A 26,196-nucleotide genomic window follows, 5' to 3' on the forward strand; every position below is an offset into this window, starting at 1 on the left:
TATATTTCAGTTGAGTGTTATTTCTCTGTTGTACTTGCGAGTTGGAATCTTGGTATTTTTACAGTCTTCCACCATAACCAACATGGCTTTTCCTACTCTTCTCATCATATAGAGCTTCTCATTCTGAGAAATTTCAAGCCATACATACCCATACATAAATTGTTCATACCCATGACAGCAATCCTTAAAAATTGACCATGGTTTGGGGGAACGAGCTGATGCGCTGCCACATCCGTGCGTGTGATGGACTGAAGGGCACGCCTGATTGGTGCTTTTGTTTGAGCATGCAACGACTGACCAATAATAACAATGCATAATAAATCTAGCCAATCAGATACACCTTGGTCTGAATCAGTCCGTGGAAGATATCTGAACGGACAGGGTGTCGCCTCGATTGTTTTCATTGTATCGCCAGATTTTACGAAGAGAAATAAGGTAACGACTTTTTATTGATTTGTTAGCATTGCTAGTCAGGTTAGGCTAGCTTGCTTCGGTTATATGAGTTTAATTGCGTTAAATAAAGCGAATTTTTCTGAGGAAGATGTATCAACAGAGCGTGTCGTCTCAACTAGATTAAATTAGCCAGGTTAGGTTAGGTTAGGCTAGTTATGGTATAGTTAGTTTTGGTTAAATAGATAAGTTTCAGTAGGTTTATTTGGGTAGAGATGTCCAGCGGTGGCGACAAGGGGAGGAATTCAATGGAAACAGGTCGAGAATTACCTAAATAAATAGATCCATCCTAGAGTGAAAGTTTGGTGAAACGCTGAAAATTTAACCTAATTTTCAGGCTAAATATACACTTTACCGTTCTTGTTTTACATAAAGGCTCTCTCTCTCTCTCTCTCTCTCTCTCTCTCTCTCTCTCTCTCTCTCTCTCTCTCTCTCTCTCTCTCTCTCTCTCTCTCTCTCTCTCTCTCTCTCTCTCTCTCTCTCTCTCTCTCTCTCTCTCTCTCTCTCTCTCTCTCTCTCTCTCTGGTTCTGTACGTTACTTCCAATGTTTCCAGCGTCTCCTGATTTTTTTTTTTTTTTTTTTTTTTAGCCAAACGTCCAAGCGTAGGTTCGAATCCCACCACATACCACTTTGAAGCTGTACCATTTGTCTTGTAGTTTAAAGTTACCTACATGTCACCATGATACCCAGGTTCTATGAGGTTACACCAAAGATGCGCTTAGGTGGTGATATGGGCCATAACATGGGTACTATTATAAATAAAAGTACCTGCGCCACTAATGGGCGGAAGCTGAACAGTGCATCCACATATACTCTTCAAGTATGCCTACAGGCGCTATAGGCCAGAACATAAAAAAAGAACACGTTTTGTTCACCTTCTGAATAAAGAATATATCACCATTGAGATTATATCATTTCATTCAACGGATGAATAAACTGTGTTCACTATTTTCATGAGAAATGCAGACTAAGGAATACAAGTAGGAAGATGAACAAGATAGTGACTCCTTTCTCAGGAAGAACCAAAGAGCAGATGGACAAGAAAACGAACTCTTGCTCCTCAGAGGAGGAGAAAGTAATGATGAAGCAGGACAAAGATGAAGAGGAGAGAGGCATGTGGGGGAACCAATGCGAGTTTTTCCTTTCTTGCCTTGGATACGCGGTCGGCTTCGGCAACGTGTGGAGGTTCCCCTACCTGGCCTACAAGAATGGTGGAGGTGAGGAGTCTGTAATTTGGCAGGTGTTCTTCAATTCACTAAGAAATTATTCATTTCTCAATATCTGCCTGGTTTTCATACTATAATCGATTTTATTTCTTCTTTTAGCATTGTAGATCATTCTATCTAACTGCAGTGTTCCTAGAATAAAGTTTAAAGAGTACTGTATATTGACATCTGCATCTCATCTTGCTTTCGCACTGTCCAGAATACAGAGGATGCTTACATACACTGCCGTAGCCAACCAGAATCTCAACAAATGCTGGGGTCACACTAAAGCTTTTTTTTTACTACGACGTCCCCGACGGTCGTAGGAGAGTTGCCGCCGGAAGCAATGACGTCATTTTAACGGTTTTTGGCCTGTCGAAAGATGTCGTAAGTCAAGTAGTACGTTAACGTGACGATATCGTACGACGTCGTAAGATGTTCTTGTTGTCACACGACATCGTAGAAGCATTACGACAGTCGAGCGCTGCATTCGACTGTCAGAAAGAGAGTCACGACAAGCAAAGCCCTTTCACCGGGCGTACGATGACGTACGATGATGTTAAAGAGAGATACGATGTCGTATGTGCTGCTAAAGACATCGTTCGACATCAAACCAGTCTTTGAACATACGTTTGGCAGTAACGCACGAAAACGTTGTCGCTAGAGTCGTCGTGGCCAGTGTGACACTCGTGCGATGTCGCCAATTACAAAAAAAAAAAAAAAAAAATAGCCACAGTTTACCCACCGAAGACGAGTAAACAGAGAAAGGGCATGCGTGGGTATGACGTCCCATCGTCGTCGAAAGATCTCTTTGGGACATCCCTGAACATCGCAGGCCCATTGGACATGAGTATGGAGGGGCCGCCTCCCAGACCAGGAGTGAACATCCACCTTCAGACCCCCACTATGGTGGATGTACACCCTGTGCCACAAGAAGGCCAGCAGGAGCAACTGGAGCAGCAGCACCACCACCACTAGCACCAGCAACAACACCAGGACGAGAGAACAGCTGTTTGCCTCAAGTTGCCGTGCCACGTATTTCTTATAGGGAGTGTGTGCTCCGTCGTGAGAGAGAGAGAGAGAGAGAGAGAGAGAGAGAGAGAGAGAGAGAGAGAGAGAGAGAGAGAGAGAGAGAGAGAGAGAGAGAGAGAGAGAGAGGAGAGAGAGAGAGAGAGAGAGAGAGAGAGAGAGAGAGAGAGAGAGAGAGAGAGAGAGAGAGAGAGAGAGAGAGAGAGAGAGAGAGAGAGAGAGAGAGAGAGAGAGAGAGAGAGAGAGAGAGAGAGAGAGAGAGAGAGAGAGAGAGAGAGAGAGAGAGAGAGAGAGAGAGAGAGAGAGAGAGAGAGAGAGAGAGAGAGAGAGAGAGAGAGAGAGAGAGAGAGAGAGAGAGAGAGAGAGAGAGAGAGAGAGAGAGAGAGAGAGAGAGAGAGAGAGAGAGAGAGAGAGAGAGAGAGAGAGAGAGAGAGAGAGAGAGAGAGAGAGAGAGAGAGAGAGAGAGAGAGAGAGAGAGAGAGAGAGAGAGAGAGAGAGAGAGAGAGAGAGAGAGAGAGAGAGAGAGAGAGAGAGAGAGAGAGAGAGAGAGAGAGAGAGAGAGAGAGAGAGAGAGAGAGAGAGAGAGAGAGAGAGAGAGAGAGAGAGAGAGAGAGAGAGAGAGAGAGAGAGAGAGAGAGAGAGAGAGAGAGAGAGAGAGAGAGAGAGAGAGAGAGAGAGAGAGAGAGAGAGAGAGAGAGAGAGAGAGAGAGAGAGAGAGAGAGAGAGAGAGAGAGAGAGAGAGAGAGAGAGAGAGAGAGAGAGAGAGAGAGAGAGAGAGAGAGAGAGAGAGAGAGAGAGAGAGAGAGAGAGAGAGAGAGAGAGAGAGAGAGAGAGAGAGAGAGAGAGAGAGAGAGAGAGAGAGAGAGAGAGAGAGAGAGAGAGAGAGAGAGAGAGAGAGAGAGAGAGAGAGAGAGAGAGAGAGAGAGAGAGAGAGAGAGAGAGAGAGAGAGAGAGAGAGAGAGAGAGAGAGAGAGAGAGAGAGAGAGAGAGAGAGAGAGAGAGAGAGAGAGAGAGAGAGAGAGAGAGAGAGAGAGAGAGAGAGAGAGAGAGAGAGAGAGAGAGAGAGAGAGAGAGAGAGAGAGAGAGAGAGAGAGAGAGAGAGAGAGAGAGAGAGAGAGAGAGAGAGAGAGAGAGAGAGAGAGAGAGAGAGAGAGAGAGAGAGAGAGAGAGAGAGAGAGAGAGAGAGAGAGAGAGAGAGAGAGAGAGAGAGAGAGAGAGAGAGAGAGAGAGAGAGAGAGAGAGAGAGAGAGAGAGAGAGAGAGAGAGAGAGAGAGAGAGAGAGAGAGAGAGAGAGAGAGAGAGAGAGAGAGAGAGAGAGAGAGAGAGAGAGAGAGAGAGAGAGAGAGAGAGAGAGAGAGAGAGAGAGAGAGAGAGAGAGAGAGAGAGAGAGAGAGAGAGAGAGAGAGAGAGAGAGAGAGAGAGAGAGAGAGAGAGAGAGAGAGAGAGAGAGAGAGAGAGAGAGAGAGAGAGAGAGAGAGAGAGAGAGAGAGAGAGAGAGAGAGAGAGAGAGAGAGAGAGAGAGAGAGAGAGAGAGAGAGAGAGAGAGAGAGAGAGAGAGAGAGAGAGAGAGAGAGAGAGAGAGAGAGAGAGAGAGAGAGCTTTATCGGTGCTATTATTATGATCATCCCTATGAAGTATGTAGACTCCATCCTCAAGAATGTCCTTGGCGAGATGCGGCTCAGTGTCAGCGAGGATAGGGATATGTACTTTAGGGGACTCATGGTAAGGTGTGTAGATGTCGATGCTGTGGGGTGATGTGACATGGGAATCTAAGAGATGAGATATGAAGTTTCCAGTCAAGATTATGAGTAAAGGACAGACCGAGGATATTCAATGTGGAAGAGGGAGACAGTTGAGTGTCGTTGAAGAAGAGGGGATAGTTGTCTGTAAGGTTGTGTCGAGTTGATAGATGGAGAAATTGAGTTTTTGAGGCATTGAAAACTACTAGATTTTCTCTGCTCCAATCGGAAATCTTAGAAAAATCGGAAGTCAGGCGTTCTGTGGCGTCAATGCGTAATCTGTAGGGTTGTATCATCAGCGTAGGATAGGGCAAGAAGTTTGGTTAAGAAGGTCATTCATGAATAATAGAAAGAGAGTGGGTGACAGGACAGAACCCTGAGGAACACCACTATTTTTGGAGAAGAACAGTGGCCATCTGCCACAACAGCAATAGAATGGTCGGAAAGGAAACTTGAGATAAAGTTGCAGAGAGAAGGACAGAAGCAGTAGGAGGGCAGTTTTGAAATCAAAGCTTTATGCCAGACTCTATCAAAAGCTTTTGATATGTCTAACGCTACAGCACTAGTTTCACCGAAATCTCTAAAAGGGGATGACCAAGACTCAGTAAGGAAAGCCAGAAGATCACCAGTAGAGCGACCTTGACGGAAGCCATACTGGCGATCAGACAGAAGATTGTGAAGTGACAGATGTTTGAGAATCTTCCTATTCAGGATAGATTCAAAAACTTTAGACAAGCAAGAGATTAAAGCTATAGGACGGTAGTTTGAGGGGTTAGAACGGTCACCCTTTTAGGAACAGGCTGAATGTAGGCAAACTTCCAGCAGGAAGGAAAGGTAGAAGTCGATAGACAAAGTTGAAAGAGTTTGGCCAGGCAAGGTGCAAGCACGGAAGCACAGTTTTTGAGAACAATAGGAAGGACCCCATTAGTATCATAAGCCTTCCGAGGGTTTAGGCCAGCGAGGGCATGGAAAATATCATTACGAAGAATTTCAATTGTAGACATGAAATAGTCAGAGGGAGGAGGAGAGGGAGGGACAAGCCCAGAATCATCCAAGGTGGAGTTGTGAGCAAAGGTTTGAGAGAAAAATTCAGCTTTAGGGACAGAAGAGATGGCAATGGTGTCATCAGGATGAAATAAAGGAGGGAACGATGAAGAAGTGAAGTTATTGCAGTTGTTTTTGGCCGGATGCCAGAAGTCTCGAGGGGAGTTTGGGTTTGAAAGATTTTGACATTTTATACTTATGAAGGAGTGTTTGGCAAGTAGTAGAACAGACTTGGCATGATTCCGGACAGAGATATAAAGAGAGTGAGTGAGATTCAGGAGATGGAAGACTCAAGTACCTTTTATTTGGGCAATCTCACTATCATGCATAGCACGAAAACAGGCTGTGTTAAACCAAGGTTTAAAAGGTTTAGGTTGAGAAAAAAGAATGGGGAACATATGAGTCTCTGACACGGAAACAGTAATCATTCCAGGGAAAATCAACATAATAACTCCTGAGGTCACCCCGTCTGACAGAGGCAAAACGCCAGAGGCACCTCCGCTTTGGAGTATCCTGAGGAAGGATTGAAGAAATAGGACAAGATACAAAAATGAGATTTTGATCGAAGGAGCCCAATGGAGAAAATAGGGTAACAGCATAAGCTGGAGAATTAGAGGTATGAAAAAGTCTGTTCTTCAAGTTGCCAAACACTCTTTCATAAATAGGAAATGTCAAAATCTTTCAAACTCAAACTCTCCTCGTGACTTCTGGCATCTAGCCAAAAACATCTCAAATAACTTCACTTCTTCATCTTTCCCTCCTTTATTTCATCCTGATGGCACCACTGCCATCTCTTCTGTCTCTAAAGCTGAACTCTTTTCTCAAACCTTTGCTCACAACTCCACCTTGGACGATTCTGGGCTTGTCCCTCCCTCTCCTCCTCCCTCTGACTATTTCATGTCTACAATCAAAATTCTTCGTAATGATGTTTTCCATGCCCTTGCTGGCCTAAACCCTCGGAAGGCTTATGGACCTGATGGGGTCCCTCCTATTGTTCTCAAAACTGTGCTTCTGTGCTTGCACCTTGCCTGGCCAAACTCTTCCAACTTTGTCTATCGACTTCTACCTTTCCTTCCTGCTGGAAGTTCGCCTACATTCAGCCTGTTCCTAAAAAGGGTGACCGCTCTAACCCCTCAAACTACCGTCCTATAGCTTTAATCTCTTGCTTGTCTAAAGTTTTGAATCTATCCTGAATAGGAAGATTCTCAAACATCTGTCACTTCACAATCTTCTGTCTGATCGCCAGTATGGCTTCCGTCAAGGTCGCTCTACTGGTGATCTTCTGGCTTTCCTTACTGAGTCTTGGTCATCCTCTTTAGAGATTTCGGTGAAACTTTTGCTGTTGCGTTAGACATATCAAAAGTTTTTGATAGAGTCTGGCATAAAGCTTCTATCCTTCTCTCTGCAACTTTATCTCAAGTTTCCTTTCCGACCGCTCTATTGCTGCTGTGGTAGACGGCTACTGTTCTTCTCCTAAACCTATTAATAGTGGTGTTCCTCAGGGTTCTGTCCTGTCACCCACTCTCTTTCTATTATTCATTAATGACCTTCTTAACCAAACTTCTTGCCCTATCCACTCCTACGCTGATGATACCACCCTACATCTTTCCACGTTCTTTCAGAGACGTCCAACCCTTCAGGAAATTAACAGATCACGCGGGGACGCCACGGAACGCCTGACTTCCGATCTTTCTAAAATTTCCGATTGGGGCAGAGAAAATCTAGTAGTTTTCAATGCCTCAAAACTCAATTCCTCCATCTCAATCGACACAACCTTCTTCAATGACACTCAACTGTCTCCTCTTCCACAATGAATATCCTCGGTCTGTCCTTTGCTCATAATCTTAACTGGAAACTTCACATCTCATCTCTTGCTAAAACAGCTTCTATGAAATTAGGTGTTCTGAGGCGTCTCCGCCAGTTTTTCTCGCCCTCCAACTGCTTACTCTGTATAAGGGCCTTATCCGTCCCTGTATGGAGTACTCTTCGCATGTTTGGGGGTTCCAGTCACACAGCTTTGCTTGATAGGGTGGAATCGAAAGCTCTTCGTCTCATCAACTCCCTCCTCTGACTAACTGTCTTCAGTCTCTTTCTCACCGCCGAAATGTTGCATCCCTTTCTATATTTTATCGCTATTTTCATGGTAACTGTTCTACTGATCTTGCTAACTGCATGCCTCCTCCTCCTGCGGCCACGCTGCACAAGGCTTTTTTCTTCCTCTCATCCCTTTTCTGTCCAACTCCATAATGCAAGAGTTAACAAGCACGCTCAATCATTCATCCCTTTCACTGGTAAACTCTGGAACTCCCTCCCTGCATCTGTATTTCCAAATTCCTACAACTTGTCTTCTTTTAAGAGGGAGGTATCGAGACATTTGCTCCCCTTATTCTAGCTGACGGTTTTGGCACTTTTTGTACTCTTTGGAAAGCCAGCGCTCAAGTGGGCTTTTTTCTGACTTTCTTTTTTTTTTTTTTGCCCTTGGCTGGCCCTCTTCCCTACGTAAAAAAAAAAAAAAAAAAAAAGAATGTTGCAAAAGTTAAAGTACAAAAAGTTGAGGGAGGTATCAAGGCATTTGTGGTCGTCACTGAGAGAGGCGTCCGACCTAGGGACATTTTTGGTCCCCTCCCCAGAAGGGGACTCCAAGGCATGGTTTGGAGTACCTATTTTTCATTTAAATCTTTATTTTCAAGTGAAGGGTGTATGTGTGGTAAGTGTATATAGTTTCGTGTCTTTAGAGGGCAAGCTGTGACTGCCCCCTTGAGTTGTGAGACACAATGGGAAACATTCAGCGAGATCACAACTAGCTTTAATGGAAGGTTCACAGCACCCCCTGAACTAGTACTATTAGAACTCGCTGGGAGTAAGTTATCGTTTCGGTGAATTAGGTTTGGGTCACCCAGCCTAGAAGGCTGCATATGTCTGTGTGGGTTATGTTTGTGTGAGTGTTTGCGAGTGTGTGTATGTGTGTGTGTGTGTGTGTGTGTGTGTGTGTGTGTGTGTGTGTGTGTGTGTGTGTGTGTGTGTGTGTGTGTGTGTGTGTGTGTGTCAGTGTGATAATATGTGAGTGTTGTCATGATGATGAGGGTGATGTCAAGTATGAGTGTTCGTGTCTTGTCTGTTTGAATGGTGTGTTTGTTTGTGGGTGATTGTCTCATGTTTTTGCTTTGTTTTTTATCAGGTTTTTAGGTTATTTCTATACAGGGAGGTAAGGAGTCTTAAAAAGTTAGTAGAGGTAAGTATTGGTTCTTATGTGACATGAGAAAACGCTTTGGATGCTTATTTATACCTCCTGGGGCTCATTCTGGGCATGCCCTTACGTCGTCAAGCGAATAGAAAGCGTCATCGCACTTTTGTCAAATGCGTCTTTTTCGACATCGTTTGGCATCGTCTGACATCGTTCAACATCGTCCGACATTGTTAGCGTAGCATACGTTGTCGCAAGCCGAGAAAATTGGAAAATTCTGGTTGTTCCCATTTTCATCGTTGTGGGTGTCTTACGATCACATACAATGACAGACGTCATCGTGCGAAGGATATACGCCATCGTATGTCTAGGATCCGATGTCGTGCGTCCTTCGTTTTGCGTGTCCATCCTGCAGTGAAATGCTCGTTGCAGTCGCAGAAAACTGGCCCGTACGGCCGTCTGGGGCGTCGTAGTAAAAAAAAAAAAAAAAAAAAAAAATAGCGTGATCCCAGTAAAATACTCTTCTCCTTCCAACATACGACACGCGGCAAAATAGATATTTCAATCTCATAAATTTCGTTTCGCCAACTTTCCAGGGTAGATTTCCTTTATATTTGTCTCTGAAGGCATGCCTATTCTCACCTCGAACTTGCTTTTCATCAACCAGACAATTCATCTGCTCGTGTCTTCTGGTATTTGCTATTTCCCTGTTACCTTTCTCTATTTCTTAAGATGAACTGTTGTCTGACAACTTTGGGGCAAATCCACATTTCATGATTCTGGGTTCATTCCTTTCCTTACTCATTCCTTATGAATATCTTGCATACCATAGCAACTTTTTGTCACGGCGTTTTCTATGCCACGCTCTGGCCTCGATCCTCAGAAGGCTTTCACGACCTTGATGCAATCCCTCCTAGCATTCTCTCTCAAACCACCAGCTTTTTTTTTTTCTTCTTTTTTTTCTGAAGCGTACTCGTAAGAATTCCAAACCACCGATATGTTAATTTTTTCCCTCATCTTCAGTAAGGACTGGTACATGAACAGATAGAGCACAACGCACTAAGAGTTGAACAGTATCCTCTTCAAGGCTTTAACTGTTTTTCCTGCCATTTATCTGCTTAAACTGTTTTGAGAAAATAATATCAAGACTGATACCATGAAGAAGATTGGCAAGTGTTTTACAAAATGTTCTGATTCATGATAGTTTTTCTTTTTGTACATTCCTGATAGTCTCCTATATTCGTCAAAATAATCACAGAAATTTTTCAATGTATTATTAGGATGTTAATGTTACTTCGTGGGAGTGGTTGCTCTATGTTAAGTGTTTTTATTTATTTATTTTATTCTACTTATTTTTTTCCCAGCGGCATTCCTGATCCCTTATTTCACCATGTTGCTGTGCGCTGGGTTGCCACTCTTCTTTATGGAGCTGGTGCTGGGACAGTACACAAGTTTAGGACCCAACATAATCTTCCCCAAGATGACACCAATCCTTACGGGTGAGTGACTAGTCACCCAGAACCATTCACAGAATGCTGAAGTTTTCTGAGTGAACTGCATAACAGGAATGTACCCAATCAGTTACTGATTTGTTGATGTGTTGTAGCAAGCGTAATACGGTCACAGGAACCAACATGCATACATACGTTTTATATATATATATATATATATATATATATATATATATATATATATATATATATATATATATATATATATATATATATATATATATACACACACACACACACAGGGTGATTCACGAGTTTCTCCGGAAAATTTAACTACTGCAAGTTTACACAATTCTAAGCAGAAAATACGATATAAGTATAGGTGTTTTCTGCAATGATTAACGAGTGGGAGGAATTTTAGATTTCAATCCAGACGGGAAGACAGCCACCAGCAAGCAGCTGGCTCCCGCTGTTGCATGAAGAAGTGTCCCATCATGACGAAATGGGAAAGTTCCCAAGATATCGTACTGCACGCCGGCAGAACGCAAGCCGAGCCTGCAGGGAGAGGATCTCCTCACCCAGTACAATTCCAATGGGGAAAACTCTCCGACAATCTGGATTTTCCCAGAAATTTAACATAGTACGTCTCTGGCAGTCGAAATTTACTAAAATATATGCATGGGGCATCTCTTAGTAGTAAAAAAAAGTCATTTATAAAGTGGTCGCCGACGGACATTTATCCCTGATGGTCTCTACTCTGACCGCCGTGCGCGGTGAGGTGTATGACTACGGTGCATTTGTTACCACTTGTCAAATAACCAGTGCTGGTGACAAACAGCAGCTGGCTGCTTTATAGCGTCATTTTTTTTTTTTTTTTTACTTAATTAGGAATTATATTTGGTTACATTGGTAAGAATAAAGCAGCAGCAAAACATTCCATATTTACCTAGTTCTCAAGTAAATAATTTTGTTAAATGGTGTGATGATAATTATTTGAATTTAAATGTAAAAAAGACAAAGGAAATGTTAATCGATTTTCGTAAGAGGGAGAGGTGTACTCAAAATCTTGTAATTAAAGAGGAACAGGTAGAAATTGTACATGATTATAAATACTTAGGGGTGCAAATTGATGATAAAATAACTGGTGATGTAAACACAAAGAAGGTGTATGGCAAATGTATGCAGAGAATTCACTTTCTGAGAATTTTAAGAAATCTAAAAGTTGAAAATACTATTCTTGCTATGTTCTATAAGTCTGTTATTGAGTCAACTCTATGTTTTGGTTTAACAACGCTGTATGGGTGCTTCACTGTAAAAAACAAGAAGAAACTCAAAAAGGTTGTGAGAATTGCTGATAAATTGGGTGTAAAGGTAACAACACTAGATAACCTATATTCTAGAAATGTATTGTGTACAACTAGGAAAATAATGAACGACAATACCCATCCTCTCAATGATAACTACGTGTTCTTAAGATCTGGAAAAAGGTTGGGTTTGCCTTCACAGAAAACATCTAGATATAAAAATTCATTTGTACCAGTTAGCATTAAATTGTATAATTATGTCCATGCAAAAAAGGTAAAGTTATTGCTTCCATTGTGATTTCGATTCTGATGCAGGATAAATTTACAGCATGGTGTTTTTAAAATAGTGTAGCGTATATAGTTTTAGTCTTGGACCTTACCTTGTCACAGATATTTTATTGTGTTTTGTACTGTATGTGTGTTGTAACTGTAACTTTGAATGATCTGGATCCACAGAGTTTCAATTTGTATGTACCATTACAAATTGACTAAATAAAGTATTTATTATTATTACTATTATAAATATTATAAAGGCAACGTTGATGATGGAAATGTTATTAAGAGTTAGGTAAGTAGAATTGATATTAGCATGAATGATAATGATAAAAGGTTTAGTATTGTTGATTCTTTAAAATGTTATCATCAGTATTGCTCACCTTGGTGTTGCTGCTATGTTCTTTATTATCTATCGTTATTACTACTACTACTACAGCTATTATTATTATTATTATTATTATTATTATTATTATTATTATTATTATTATTATTATTATTATTATCATTATTATTATCATTATTATTACTATTGTTGTTGTTGTAATTGGTGTTGGTATTGGTGTTGGTGGTGTTGGTATTTGCGTTTTTGGTGTTGGTGTTGGGCGCAACTAAAGTGTCCACGTCGCTCCGTGGAGCGAATGATTCGTGCGTCTGGCCAGGCAGGTCTTTCTTTACTTCCCGTCTCGTCATGGTGGGACCAGTGTTGCCAAATGAAAATTTTCTATGTCGCTAGATTCACCTTCAAAAGTAGCTAAAAAGTCGCTAAAGTCTTCTTATATATATATATATATATATATATATATATATATATATATATATATATATATATATATATATATATATATATATATATATATATATATATCACTTTATTTCGATGTTTTTCCAGATCACTCAACTTTGCACCCAATGAACATTTGCAGTATTTGCACATAGCCTTAGTGTCATCTCCCTCAACTTTTCTTAGCCAGTCTTTAAATTTTTCATCCTTTAACCAAAAGTCACGAAAATGGTGCGAGTATTTTTACTCATCTTGTTGACTGTTCCACCGGCAGAGCTAGACTGAGCAGGGGACCTGGGAGCAAGCGAGCAACACGTATACGCTCTCAGTGACGCGAAGCAAACGTGTATAATTGCGCCCACAGTCCCGCGAGGATCTCTGGACCTGGGGCCTGACTCTACCCCGTAACCCCTGTCCCCCACCCTCTCATCACTCGCCATTTAAAGTTTAGACTATCAAGCTTTTATAACTGTCTTCTGTTTATTCATTTATTTATGTTGGCCTACCTTTTAAAAATTAACATACCACAATTATTTTCCGATTAGTGTCAACTCTGTTGTCGCCAAATTTGTCGCTAAATATATGCGTAAGTAGCTAAATTTGAGACTTGTCTCAAGCTGTTCTAATAAGTCGCTAAGAATTATCAAATATCGCCAAATTTAGCGACAAAATCGCTAAATTGGCAACACTGGGTGGGACACTGTCTTCTTCATGCCACACCGCCACCCCCTCGCGACCTTGAAACCATTTAGTTGCCAGGTTGCTGATTTCTCTTAATTTTTAATAGCATTCTTTCAGTCTGAATTAAAGTGATTTTCTTTTTTTTTATTATCACCAAGTATGTGATCAATTGTTCTAGGGAACTATGCCACTTTTTCATGGAATAGGCTTTGCGGACACCTAAAGTATTATTGACGGATGTAAACATTGCACGATGGCATTAATTATGATGGATATCTCTTAAAAAAAAAAAAACGCACCTTGACTTTTACCTCATAGGTGGTGTAGAAAAAGTCTAATACAGAAGAATATTGTTGAATAGTTACTGGTGTGATCAAGAGTGTGGCATTGCAAGTGTAGCCTAGCGTAGCACAGATGTCTCGCCGCATTGAATACGTCCTTCAAGAATATTTCAACACAATCCCTGTCACGCATGAGAATAACAATGCAACAAACCTGATGATAATAAAAAAAAACTTTAATTCAGACTGAAAGAATGCTAGTAAAAATTAAGAGAAATCAGCAACTTGGCAACTAAATGGTTTCAAGGTCGCGAGGGGGTGGCGGGAGCCAGCCGCTTGCTGGTGGCTGTCTTCCCGTTTGGATTGAAATCTAAATTTCCTCCCACTCGTTAACCATTGCAGAAAACACCTATACTTATAGAGTATTTTCTGCTTAGAATTGTGTAAACTTGCAGTAGTTAAATTTTCCGGAGAAACTCGTGATTCACCCTGTATATATATATATATATATATATATATATATATATATATATATATATATATATATATATATATATATATATATATATAGAGAGAGAGAGAGAGAGAGAGAGAGAGAGAGAGAGAGAGAGAATGTTGAAGAAAAGCCGCAGTAAAATCACTATTTCTAGTTTAAATCTTGTGATGTTCTGGGACAAATATGATCCCATCTTCAGACACTGAAACACTGCACAGAGTGAGTGAGGGAAACGTGTTTACCCTCCTAAGATCTCCGGGACAAGAGGTCGTGGACAAAAAAATAATTTCCTCTTAAGTATCCTAGTCTTAGCACCGTCGCCTATCACACCTGCCTGATCCACACAATCCTAATAAAAGTAAGTTTCAATTCCTTTGTCGTTTGTACAAAGCAAAAAGAAGAGGTTCTTCATAAAAAAAACTAGTATAAACTGTAAATAAATATTAGTTAAGAAAACTAAAATCCAGAGAGCGTAAAAGAAAACAACAAAAGGATGTGAAGTGGGTATGAAAGCCTGGAATTATAATTAGTTGGATGGATGATTCCTGACTATTAAGATTAGGCTTAATTTGAAAATCCAAAGTGATTCAGCAATTCTTAATCCAGATAATGTCTTAATTCTAAACAAAATTTTGAAATCCGGTTCCCCAAAACCATGATCTAACTCTCCTGAGTGGTTTCCTATTACAGAGAAGCCTGGATTTGATATCTATTTGCCTGCTTGTTCTAAAGGAGATGGATGCCCTTTTGCTCACACATACGTAATTTCAATTTTCGCTTGTTGAGCCGATGTACCCTGTTTTACAACTGGGACAACGATATCTATATACTGTGTTAGAGCTCAAGGGAACAGGTAGCCTATCCTCATGTTTAAACAAGGGTCTAATAGTACTTGTATTAACAAAAATTTATCTAAATGTTAAATCTGGAATATGAGAGCTGTTAACACTCTCATAACCTGGTAGCTGATATGACCCTGGAAAAGTAGTTTAAGATACGTGACTTGTTTGTCCTCATTCTCTTATTATTGCTAAATTTATTGCGAAAAACTATTTCACTTGCTTCTCAAATAATGGTAATGGATATCCATTTGATGTGAAATATTCTTTAACCTATTAACCTCATTGTCAAAAGTGACCAGGAGCTACACGTACAAAAAGACCAATATAATAAAATGTAAAGTTAAGTCCTACGCCAGTTAAGTTTTTTTTTTTTTCAGCTTGTCTGTGACTAGACCATATTCATCCTTTTCAGCTAACACATCCCAAAAAAACAATCAATAGTTTTCTTCCAGTTCTACTGTAAAGCAAATCTTCTTGTGTAGTGAAGTCAGAAACTGCTGAAATTTTATGTGACTCATCTTTAAAAATAAAGAAAAGCAGTCATCTACATATCTTCTATAAACAATAGGTTTGAGTTTTTTGGGGCAGTTTTTTTTTTTTTTTTTAGCCAAATAATTTTATTAGGCAGGCGATAGCACAGTGGACAATGTGGTGAGCGTGGGAGCGGACAGACGTTCACGCGTTATTTCGAATTCCACCACGTACCGCCTTGATACTTTGCCATTTAAAGTTTCCTACATGTCACCATAATACCCAGATTCTAGGTGGTTACACCAAAGATGCGCTTGGGTGGTGATATGGCCCTAACATAGAAACCACTATATTGCCTGCGCCACTAATGAGCGGAAACTGAAGAGCGCTTCCCATACTCTTCAAGTAAACCATCAGGCGCTATAGGACACAATATAAAAAAAAAAAAAAAACACGAAGCAATTTGCCAATTTAGAACGAAAGATGGAACCCATTGCCACCCGATCAACTTGTTGCTATAACATTTTATCAAAAATAGATAGATTCTTTGACAGCTATGTCCAATAATGATCTGCATTGCGAAACAGTAAGGCTTTGAGGTAAGGAATCTTTGTATTTCAGTATGCAGATGTTAATGACCTATGTTAAGGGTATATCAGTAAAAGGTGATTTGATGTCAAAGCTAGCCATGTACGTAGAAAGTTGTTGGTAACCTAAGTTTCATTAAATCCTTAACAAAAGTAGCCGAATTCTTAACTGTATATTCATTAATGGTTAAGTGCGACAATATTGGGACAAAGAATTTTACCAAATTATAGTTAAAGGTGTTAATTTGAGAAAGAAATGGTTGTATGGGACAACCTTTGTGGACTTTGGAAGTCTCGGTGATGAAACAGTCCCTGATTAACACTTACATCGGCAATGATGAATCTGGCTCGTTGGTTTTAAGGGCCGCCCCTATGCGTTCTCTGCACATAAATATACATTTACCAGCCAACCAGCTGAGACCTCTCGCAGTAACAGATATAGATACATTGTTATTACTATATTCAATTTTTTAATGCTTTTCTTCTTTGTCAGGGATCGGCTGGGGAATGATAATAGTATCTGCTCTCGTCACCATCTATTACAACGTCATATTGGCCTGGGCACTGTTTTATATATTCGCCTCCTTCACCAGCGAGCTGCCTTGGACCGGCTGCCACAATGACTTCAATACTCCAGGTTTGATCTATCACCTACAATTGAGAATGATTTCCATATCTATTAGAAATAATTTAAGTTTCAGAGTAACATGTGTTTGAAATGCAATAGTTTCATAAACGTCTTCTGGGAAAATGTTTGGATGCCATTAAACAAGTTAAGTTCCATTCCATTAATATCATTGCTTATTCATAGATCATGGGACTAACTTTAGATTAAAAAGAAGACTACTGGTGCCATTATCGGTATTAATGGATTATGATCCTTACTTGTTAATATCAAGAATATATTTTTACTGATTTTTAACGCCCATATCTCTGCATTGACAATGGCCTTCCTTTCTAGAGTGTTATCTACTGCAGGAGAATAAAGTGTGCAAGAATATGACTATGTTTTACTACAATCAATCGTGCCTTGAACCAGAAGCATACTGTGGCTTGGTGAACCTTGCGTCTTTCAATGATTCACATTGTTTTGACCCAAATGACAACGACAGTTTAGTGGTCGCTGATGGAGCTGTGCGCCGACTAACTCCGAGTGAAGACTACTACAGGTAAACAGGGCAAATTCAGCGAGGATTCAAGAATTGACGCTGTAATCACGAAAGATTCAAGATTTTTGACTATACGAGTATAGGGAATCCATTACTGAATTGTCTGACAGATGGTAAAGGATGCGATTTCTTTCCTAGGAACCGCGTGTTGCGTGTGACAGGCAAGACATGGAAGGACATGGGTGGGATGCAATGGGAGTTGGTGGGGTGTCTGGCGGTGGCTTGGCTCTTAGTCTTTGCCTGTATGGTCAAGGGCATCAAGAGTTCCGGCAAGGTTGTTTACTTCACCGCCCTCTTCCCCTACGTCGTCCTCATCATTCTCTTCGTCAGAGGTAAGCAGACAAGACTTTGAAAGACAACATTATTATTACATCATATCACGTGACAGCTGAAGCTAGATTGTAGATCCAAAGAGCTATTCCTTGTCAAAATTTACAACATTCGATTAGAATCATACAAACGTTTTCATGTAACTGTAATGCAAGTGAAAAATCAGTGCAATTTAACTAAATCGTTCTCTGAGTACAGTGAAAGTACAGGTATTTCTCGTTTTGTGCGTGTTCTTTATGCGCGAGTTCGCTAAGATGCGACATTAAAAATATCATAGTTAATAAAAAAAAATGTGCGATCTGTTCGCTAATATGCAATTTGCCCCAACCGCATTTCAACCAGTGTGCCAGATGTATAGTTCCGCTGCCTGCCGACAGGCGGCCGCTCCCGCTCCTAGTTCAATATTTACAGCCTTCTTGTGTGTTTACAGTCACAGCCAGCACAGACGAAGATGGAGAGTGACTGTGAGGGACTGTGAGAAGTGAGGGAGCATCGTGATGTTTTAATGGAGGCTTTATTTACATCTTAGTGTTACATATAGGTTTAGAATGATACATTTTTAGAACATATTAATTCTAAAGTCAAATAAATATGTATTTGGTTAAAAAAAAATGTAAGTTTTTGGGCCAAAACCCTATCCTCTGTATTATCCATTGCTTCGTAAAGGGAAAATAGTTTTTTTCCTGCGATTTCAGTATGTGTGATATCTGTAGGAACCCATATATCGCACAAAACGAGAAATACGTGCAATAAGAGTAAGGACATGGTCAATATCTCACACAGTGCAAGAGGAACACATGCAGCACCAATAAATTAAGCAACACTTGATTCATCTGCTTGTATATCTATTTATCATTATTTCCACGCATGGTACCTACGAACGATATGTCATTCTCACTCAAATTACCTTTATCTGTTTATTTATCTTTTTTTTTTTACTTTATTATCAATCTATTGACTTTTACGTATGTTTTTCTTATTAACATTGTGTGTGCTGTATCGTAAATGTAAGAATGAAGGCACGTACAGTTTTCTTAAGGAAGATTCACTTCAACATTGTATATCATTGTACTAGCCTCGTCAAGCCTCACATCGTCTGCGTCCCACGCGTCACCGTTGGGCTGGTGCTGGACTGCTGGTTCCTGTACGTCGCTGTATACTCAGATCAAACTCTGAATATAATCAATCATTCTACCCGCCGCACATGATCGAACAGTACATTCTTCTATACTAATAATAGCAAATAGCAACGTACGAACATAATATAAATCTGTCCTTCACCTCACTACTCACACGATGCAGTGTGCGAGTACTGTATAGGTTCCCACGGATTGCTTCATGAAGCCTCTTAGATAATGTGCATACACTACAGTATGCTATATCTCTTTTTGACAATACAGCGTCTGTTTAATGTGGAATATCAGTTAATTATGTATTTAATGATTCAGCACAAAAAACACGTAGTATTGTACTTACTCAGTACATTTACTCAGTGACAGATGTATTTTGACAACTGAATATTAACTGCTGGAATCTCATTGTGCCAACAGGTATCACGCTTGAGGGAGCCAGCCTGGGAATAGATTATTACCTTCTGAAGCCTGACTTGTCACGCCTGGCGGACTCAGAGGTGTGGAGTGATGCTGCTATTCAAATTTTCTTTTCTTTTGGGCTTTCCTTTGGCGGGCTCATTACTCTGGCTTCGTACAACAAATATGAAAACAACTGCATGAGGTGAGGATTTACAAGTCACACACAGTCTTGCACGTGGATTGCAGACGGTATCGTTCTCACTACCAGCCTTACACCACGCCACTCTGCCGGATTTGCTATCTTACCTCTCTAACCAAAACGTTGTATTTCCTCAGCCTGCGGCGCGTGCCTAATCATTGCTAATTTGATAGAAGTTATAGAGAAGGATGAAGTAATTCCATGTTCTCTTTGCTCAGCTTCTGACTCGAATGGGAGTTGCATTTTTGTAACCCGCTCCATGTCCTACCCCACCCTCCCCCATACCTCTAACTCCTTCCAATCAACAACTCAATTCTTTCCTCTATCAACTCGACACAACCTTCCAAACAACTATCCCCTCTTCTTAAATGACACTCCCCCTTTTCTACACTGAATATCCTCGGTCTGTCCTTTATTTCTAATCTAAACTGGAAACTTAACATCTCTGGTCAAAATTGTTTGTATAAAATTAACCGTTCTGAGTCGTCTCCATCAGTTTCTTTCGCAGCCCTCCCTGGTCCCACATCTATTAATTCTATATAGGGGCCTTATCCGTCCCCGTATGGAGTATGCTTTATATGTATATTGGGGAGGATTACATTCATATAGCTTTTATAGACACGGTGGAAACGAAAGCTTTTACTTTACCTCTTGCCAGTTCCTCTCTTCTGACTGACTGTCATCAGCTTCTTTGTCATTGCCACAGTGTTGCTTTCTTCTACCGCTATTTTCACGCCAACTGCTCTTTTGATCTTCTTAACTCCGTGCCTGCTCTCCTACCGTGGCTTTGCACAGGATTTAATTATTTTCTCATTCCTATTCTGTCCACCTTTCTGATGCAATTGTTAACCAGTTTTCTCTCATTCATCCCCTTCTCTAATAAACCATGTAGTTCCTGACTGATTCTGCTTTTCCTCCTTCCTATGAAGATTTGAAGACACTTATTTTCATTTTTTCTTCCTACCTCTTTTTAATCTAACATTTGTATGGATACTGGCGATAAGGGTTTTCTTATTTTTTTCTTTTTTGCCCGAGGCTGGTTCTCCACAATAATGAAAAAAATAATTGTTTTTACCCTTCTCACATAAGACTGGTGGATTGGTACACGTATAATACAGTAAAGTTGTAACCTGACTGACACAACCACCGCCGAAGACTATTCCAGTCACTGAATCCTTTGAGACATTCTTTTTGACATACTAACTAAATCCAGATGACAAACATCTACTTAACAGTTATGACATGTTATCTATAAATATTTGAGAGGAGAAAGCGGGAAGCCAGCAAGAAGAGAGACGGAAAATGCGAGGTATGATGGATGCTCATCTTTGTTGATGAAATTGTGATGAGGATTATGGAGGAAGTATAAAAGCCAATATGTGTGAAGAAATTAGCACCGAGAACCTCAAGCGCGGAATCTCACCGCTAGGTACAATGTGATGGCAGATTCTCGGCCGCCCACATCATTGATATATGTAGTGTGTCTTTTGGTGGTTGTGTAGTGAAGTTTCTTGAACTTTTAATAGTTTGGTTTGTTTATTCAATAATAAAAATTTCACTTTGCTGGAATAGGAATTATAACTGATGGCCATTGTAGAAGGAAGAAATCAACTGTTGATAATGAATATCTTCGGAGTAAAGGGCACAGCTTTTAGCCACGTTAGCGACCGTACAATAACACAGGATGTCCCGTGAGCTCAGGGACATGTTTTGGGATCTGATAGGTCGTAATTTTAAGTCGAAGATACTTTATACTAATAGACACACTGTGTTTTGCTGATAGATTAAAGTAAAGTTGTGTGCAGCAGAAACAGTTTACCTTTTTTTTTTTTTTACGTAGGGAAGAGGGCCAGCCAAGGGCAAAAAAAAAAAAGAAAGTTAAAAAAAGGCCCACTTGATGCTGGCTCTCAAAAACTGCAAAAGTGCCAAAACCGTCAGCCAATTAGGGGAGCAAATGCCTGATACCTCCCTCTTAAAAGAAGACAAGTTGTAGGAATTGGAAATACAGATGCAGGGAGGGAGTTCCAGAGTTTACCAGTGAAAGGGATGAATGATTAAGAGTACTGGTTAACTCTTGCATTAGAGAGTTGGACAGAATAGGGATGAGAGGAAGAAGAAAGCCTTGTGCAGCGAGGCCGCAGAAGGAGGCATGCAGTTAGCAAGATCAGTAGAACAGTTGCCATGAAAATAGCGATAAAATATAGAAAGGGATGCAACATTTCGGCGGTGAGAAAGAGACTGAAGACAGTTAGTCAGAGGAGGGGAGTTGATGAGACGAAGAGCTTTCGATTCCACCCTATCAAGCAAAGCTGTGTGACTGGAACCCCCCCAAACATGCGAAGAGTACTCCATACAGGGACGGATAAGGCCCTTATACAGAGTAAGCAGTTGGAGGGCGAGAAAAACTGTCGGAGACGCCTCAGAACACCTAACTTCATAGAAGCTGTTTTAGCAAGAGATGAGATGTGAAGTTTCCAGTTAAGATTATGAGCAAAGGACAGACCGAGGATATTCATTGTGGAAGAGGGAGACAGTTGAGTGTCATTGAAGAAGAGGGATAGTTGTCTGGAAGGTTGTGTCGAGTTGATAGATGGAGGAATTGAGTTTTGAGGCATTGAAAACTACTAGATTTTCTCTGCCCCAATCGGAAATCTTAGAAAGATCGGAAGTCAGGCGTTCCGTGGCGTCCCCGCGTGATCTGTTGAATTTCCTGAAGGGTTGGACGTCTCTGAAAGAACGTGGAAAGATGTAGGTGGTATCATCAGCGTAGGAGTGGATAGGGCAAGAAGTTTGGTTAAGAAGGTCATTAATGAATAATAGAAAGAGAGTGGGTGACAGGACAGAACCCTGAGGAACACCACTATTAATAGGTTTAGGAGAAGAACAGTAGCCGTCTACCACAGCAGCAATAGAGCGGTCGGAAAGGAAACTTGAGATAAAGTTGCAGAGAGAAGGATAGAAGCCGTAGGAGGGCAGTTTTGAAATCAAAGCTTTATGCCAGACTCTATCAAAAGCTTTTGATATGTCTAACGCAACAGCAAAAGTTTCACCGAAATCTCTAAAAGAGGATGACCAAGACTCAGTAAGGAAAGCCAGAAGATCACCAGAAGAGCGACCTTGATGGAAGCCATACTGGCGACCAGACAGAAGATTGTGAAGTGACAGATGTTTGAGAATCTTCCTATTCAGGATAGATTCAAAAACTTTAGACAAGCAAGAGATTAAAACTATAGGAAGGTAGTTTGAGGGGTTAGAACGGTCACTCTTTTTAGGAACAGGATGAATGTAGGCGAACTTTCAGCAGGAAGGAAAGGTAGAAGTCGATAGACAAAGTTGGAAGAGTTTGGCCAAGCAAGGTGCAAGCACAAAAGCACAGTTTTTGAGAACAATAGGAGGGACCCCATCAGGTCCATAAGCCTTCAGAGGGTTTAGGCCAGCAAGGGCATAGAAAACATCATTACGAAGAATTTTGATTGTAGACATGAAATAGTCAGAGGGAGGAGGAGAGGGAGGGACAAGGTGGAGTTGTGAGCAAAGGTTTAAGAAAAGAGTTCAGTTTTAGAGACAGAAGAGATGGCAGTGGTGCCATCAGGATGAAATAAAGGAGGGAAAGATGAAGAAGTGAAGTTATTTGAGATGTTTTTGGCTAAATGCCAGAAGTCACGAGGAGAGTTTGAGTTTCAAAGATTTTTACTTTTAACTTTTTTTGGCTAGTAAATGTAGGTATAGTTTGTTGTTGTTTTTTATTGTTTTTTTTAGGAGGCGGAGATGAAAATAAGGTGACAAAACAAAACTCTTCGAGACATTTATTTTGATGTATGATAATAGTATAGTATGCCCTTCCTTCCATGCGTAACGAGTGGCTAACTTTAAAGCGTATTTTCTCGAAAGTAGGGTCATGAGGGTTATCCTCCTCTTGCAATACCAGCCTCAAATTATTTCTTTTTGTGTGTCAGTGAAGACAACACACAAGTAGCACACCAATACAGTGGTTGTTCAGTGCTACTTTTAAACATGTATGGCAACTCAGTCCCTTCATGACAGGAGGCCGTGGCGCAGTGGATACAGTGATGAGCATAGGAGCGCCTAGATTCAAATAACATCACATACCGCCTTGAAACTTTGCCATTTGTCGAGTGGTTTAAAGTTACCGACATGTCACCATGATACCCAGGTTCTAGGTGGTTACACCAAAGATGCGCATGGATGATAATATGGGTCCTAGTATGGGTACCACTGTAAATAAAACTACCTGCACCACTAATGAGTGGAAGCTGAACAGCGCTTCCCATACTCTTTAAATATATATACAGGCCCTATAAGCCATGACATTAAAAAATAAAATGACAGCTAATCCTGACGCGTCCCATTAAATAAAACGATGTGCCTTGTAGGTGATGTCGATTTGTGTTTTGTTCCTTGAATTTTGTCTCTTTGATGTCTCTGTACCCTACTTGTGGACTGATGGCGGGCTTTGTGTTGTCATCCGGACGACACTGTCTTGGGCTGCACTCCCATCACAGAATGAATACCATGTCATCAATGTCACCGCAAGAATATCATGACCGAGTACTCAATGTTGCTGAATGTGAGAGACCTCTACAGTCTGCACCCTAGCTGTGAGACACACCAGGGCACTGAGCGACACACCATGGCACTCAGCCGATTCACGACGCTCATCACTTTGGTGTTAACACAAAAACTGTTGGGTGGTAGGTCAGGTAGTGACTGGTGACAGTTACAGCGAGTAACACACACAACCATGGCGTTTATGTGTAACCTGTACTTTTCCTTTGAAAATCCGTCTTTTGTTGAGTTTTTCCTGTAATGATTTGACTTCACAAATAATTATCACTTAATGCCACGCGCCACCACTCCAGAGCAGGACAAGCCGGGCAGGGAGGGAGGGAGGAAGAGCCCCAACCAGGCGACAAGACTTCACGTTGATTTGCCCCAAAACAAAGCAAAACACAGCAAATATGTGGAGAGTATTTTCGACTTAGAATTTTGAGTGTGTGCAATAGTGACTGTGGTACTGTAGAGCTGGATACCGAAAAGGAAAGAATGAAAAAAAAAAAAAAACTCAGGCACCAGTCCCTAAGAGAACAGCCAAATGAATTTTCCAAAGTTCGATTCTTGAAAAGTTTGTTGACACTCTTTCTTTTATAGAGTTCAAGTCATGGGAAGGGGAAATAGCGGAGCAGGCAAGGAGTTGCATAGTTTGCCACGAACACTAACATCCTACTTCCGCCCCACCAACAAGCTTCCACCCTCAGAGACGCCATCGTGATCTCGTTGGCCAACTGCTCGACATCGGTGTTCGCTGGTTTCGTCATCTTCAGTATCCTGGGATTTCTAGCTCATGAACTGGGCGTGGAGGTTGAGGACGTGGTGTCGTCAGGGTCTGGCCTGGCCTTCGTGGTGTACCCTGCCGCCGTGACGCGCATGCCTGTGGCGCCCCTCTGGTCCCTGCTCTTCTTTGCCATGCTCATCACCCTCGGCCTTGACTCTCAAGTGAGCAACTTTGGGGCAACTAAGGCACACTCACGCACAAGACACACACACACACACACACACACACACAATAATACATATTTTATACACACACACACACACACACACACACACACACACACACACAAGGAGTAACACATTTTTCTCCTTTCCCCTCACAGTTCACGACGGTAGAGACTGTGACCACGGCTATTTTAGACCAATTCCATTCCCTGAGGTCACGGAGGCCGCTGGTGGTGGGCGTGACGTGTCTCCTACTCTTCTTCATGGGCCTCACTATGTGTCTAGAGGGCGGCGTGTACATGTTTGAACTCTTCTTCTTCTACTCCTCCGGCCTTTCCGTCATCATTCTGTCGATAACTGAGATTGTGGCAGTCCAATATATCTATGGTGTGTGTGTGTGTGTGTGTGTGTGTGTGTGTGTGTGTGTGTGTGTGTGTGTGTGTGTGTGTGTGTGTGTGTGTGTGTGTGTGTGTGTGTGTGTGTGTGTGTGTAATTCATCATTCCGGTCGCCTGCTGGTTACCCAGCCAGTCTTCCTCATTACGGAGCGAGCTCAGAGCTCATAGACCGATCTTCGGGTAGGACTGGGACCACATCAACACACAACACACATCGGGAAAGGGAGGCCACAACCCCTCGAGTTACATCCCGTACATATTTACTGCTAGGTGAACAGGGGCCACACATTAAGAGGCTTGCCCATTTGCCTCGCCGCTTACAGGGACTCGAACCCGGCCCTCTCGATTTTGAGTCGAGCGTGCTAACAACTACACTACGTGGTGTGTGTGTGTGTGTGTGTGTGTGTGTGTGTGTGTGTGTGTGTGTGTGTGTGTTTTTTTCTACGTAGAGAAGAGGGCCAGCCAAGGGCAAAAAAAAAAAAGGATTAAAGAAAAGGCCCACTTGAGTACTGGCTCTTCAAAAAGTGCAAAAGCGTCAGCCAAAATTCTGGAGCAAATGCCTCGATACCTCTCTTTTAAAAGAAGACAAGTCGTAGGAAGTCGGAAATACAGATGCAGGGAGAGAGTTCCAGAGTTTACCAGTGAAAGGGATGAATGATTGAGAGTACTGGTTAACTCTTGAGTTAGAGAGTTGGACAGAATAGGGATGAGAGGAAGAAGAAAGCCTTGTGCAGCGTGGCCGCAGGAGGGGTTGAGGCATGCAGTTACCAAGATCAGTAGAACAATTATTATGAAAATAGCGATAAAAGATAGAAAGAGATGCAACATTTCGGCTGTGAGAAAGAGGCTGAAGACAGTTAGTCAGAGGAGGGAGTTGATGAGACGAAGAGCTTTTGATTCCACCCTATCAAGTAAAACTGTGTGACTGGAACCCCCAAACATGCGAAGAGTACTCCATACAGGGACGGATAAGGCCCTTATACAGAGTAAGCAGTTGGAGGGCGAGAAAACTGGCGGAGACGCCTCAGAACACCTAACTTCATAGAAGCTGTTTTAGCAAGAGATGAGATGTGAAGTTTCCAGTTAAGATTATGAGCAAAGGACAGACCGAGGATATTCATTGTGGAAGAGGGAGACAGTTGAGTGTCATTGAAGAAGAGGGATAGTTGTCTGGAAGGTTGTGTCGAGTTGATAGATGGAGGAATTGAGTTTTGAGGCATTGAAAACTACT

The 26,196-nt window shown here is 41.4% G+C and overlaps 1 protein-coding gene across 1 annotated transcript in view; it reads left to right on the forward strand.

Moving 5' to 3' along the window:
- Positions 1–364: 364 nt before the first annotated feature.
- Positions 365–26,196, forward strand: part of LOC123515507 (sodium- and chloride-dependent glycine transporter 1-like) — a 33,141-nt gene continuing 7,309 nt past the window's right edge. Inside the window, exons 1-9 of the mRNA XM_045274178.1 lie at positions 365–435; positions 1,468–1,668; positions 10,017–10,151; positions 16,316–16,459; positions 16,784–16,991; positions 17,130–17,323; positions 18,872–19,055; positions 24,329–24,566; positions 24,728–24,956. Of these exons, the coding sequence (XP_045130113.1) occupies positions 1,485–1,668; positions 10,017–10,151; positions 16,316–16,459; positions 16,784–16,991; positions 17,130–17,323; positions 18,872–19,055; positions 24,329–24,566; positions 24,728–24,956 (1,516 nt within the window). The 5' untranslated portion in view covers positions 365–435; positions 1,468–1,484. The remainder of the gene's footprint in view (positions 436–1,467; positions 1,669–10,016; positions 10,152–16,315; positions 16,460–16,783; positions 16,992–17,129; positions 17,324–18,871; positions 19,056–24,328; positions 24,567–24,727; positions 24,957–26,196) is intronic.

This window comes from Portunus trituberculatus, chromosome 39 (genome assembly GCF_017591435.1).
Source record: "Portunus trituberculatus isolate SZX2019 chromosome 39, ASM1759143v1, whole genome shotgun sequence".
NCBI classification, from domain to species: Eukaryota; Metazoa; Arthropoda; class Malacostraca; order Decapoda; family Portunidae; genus Portunus; species Portunus trituberculatus.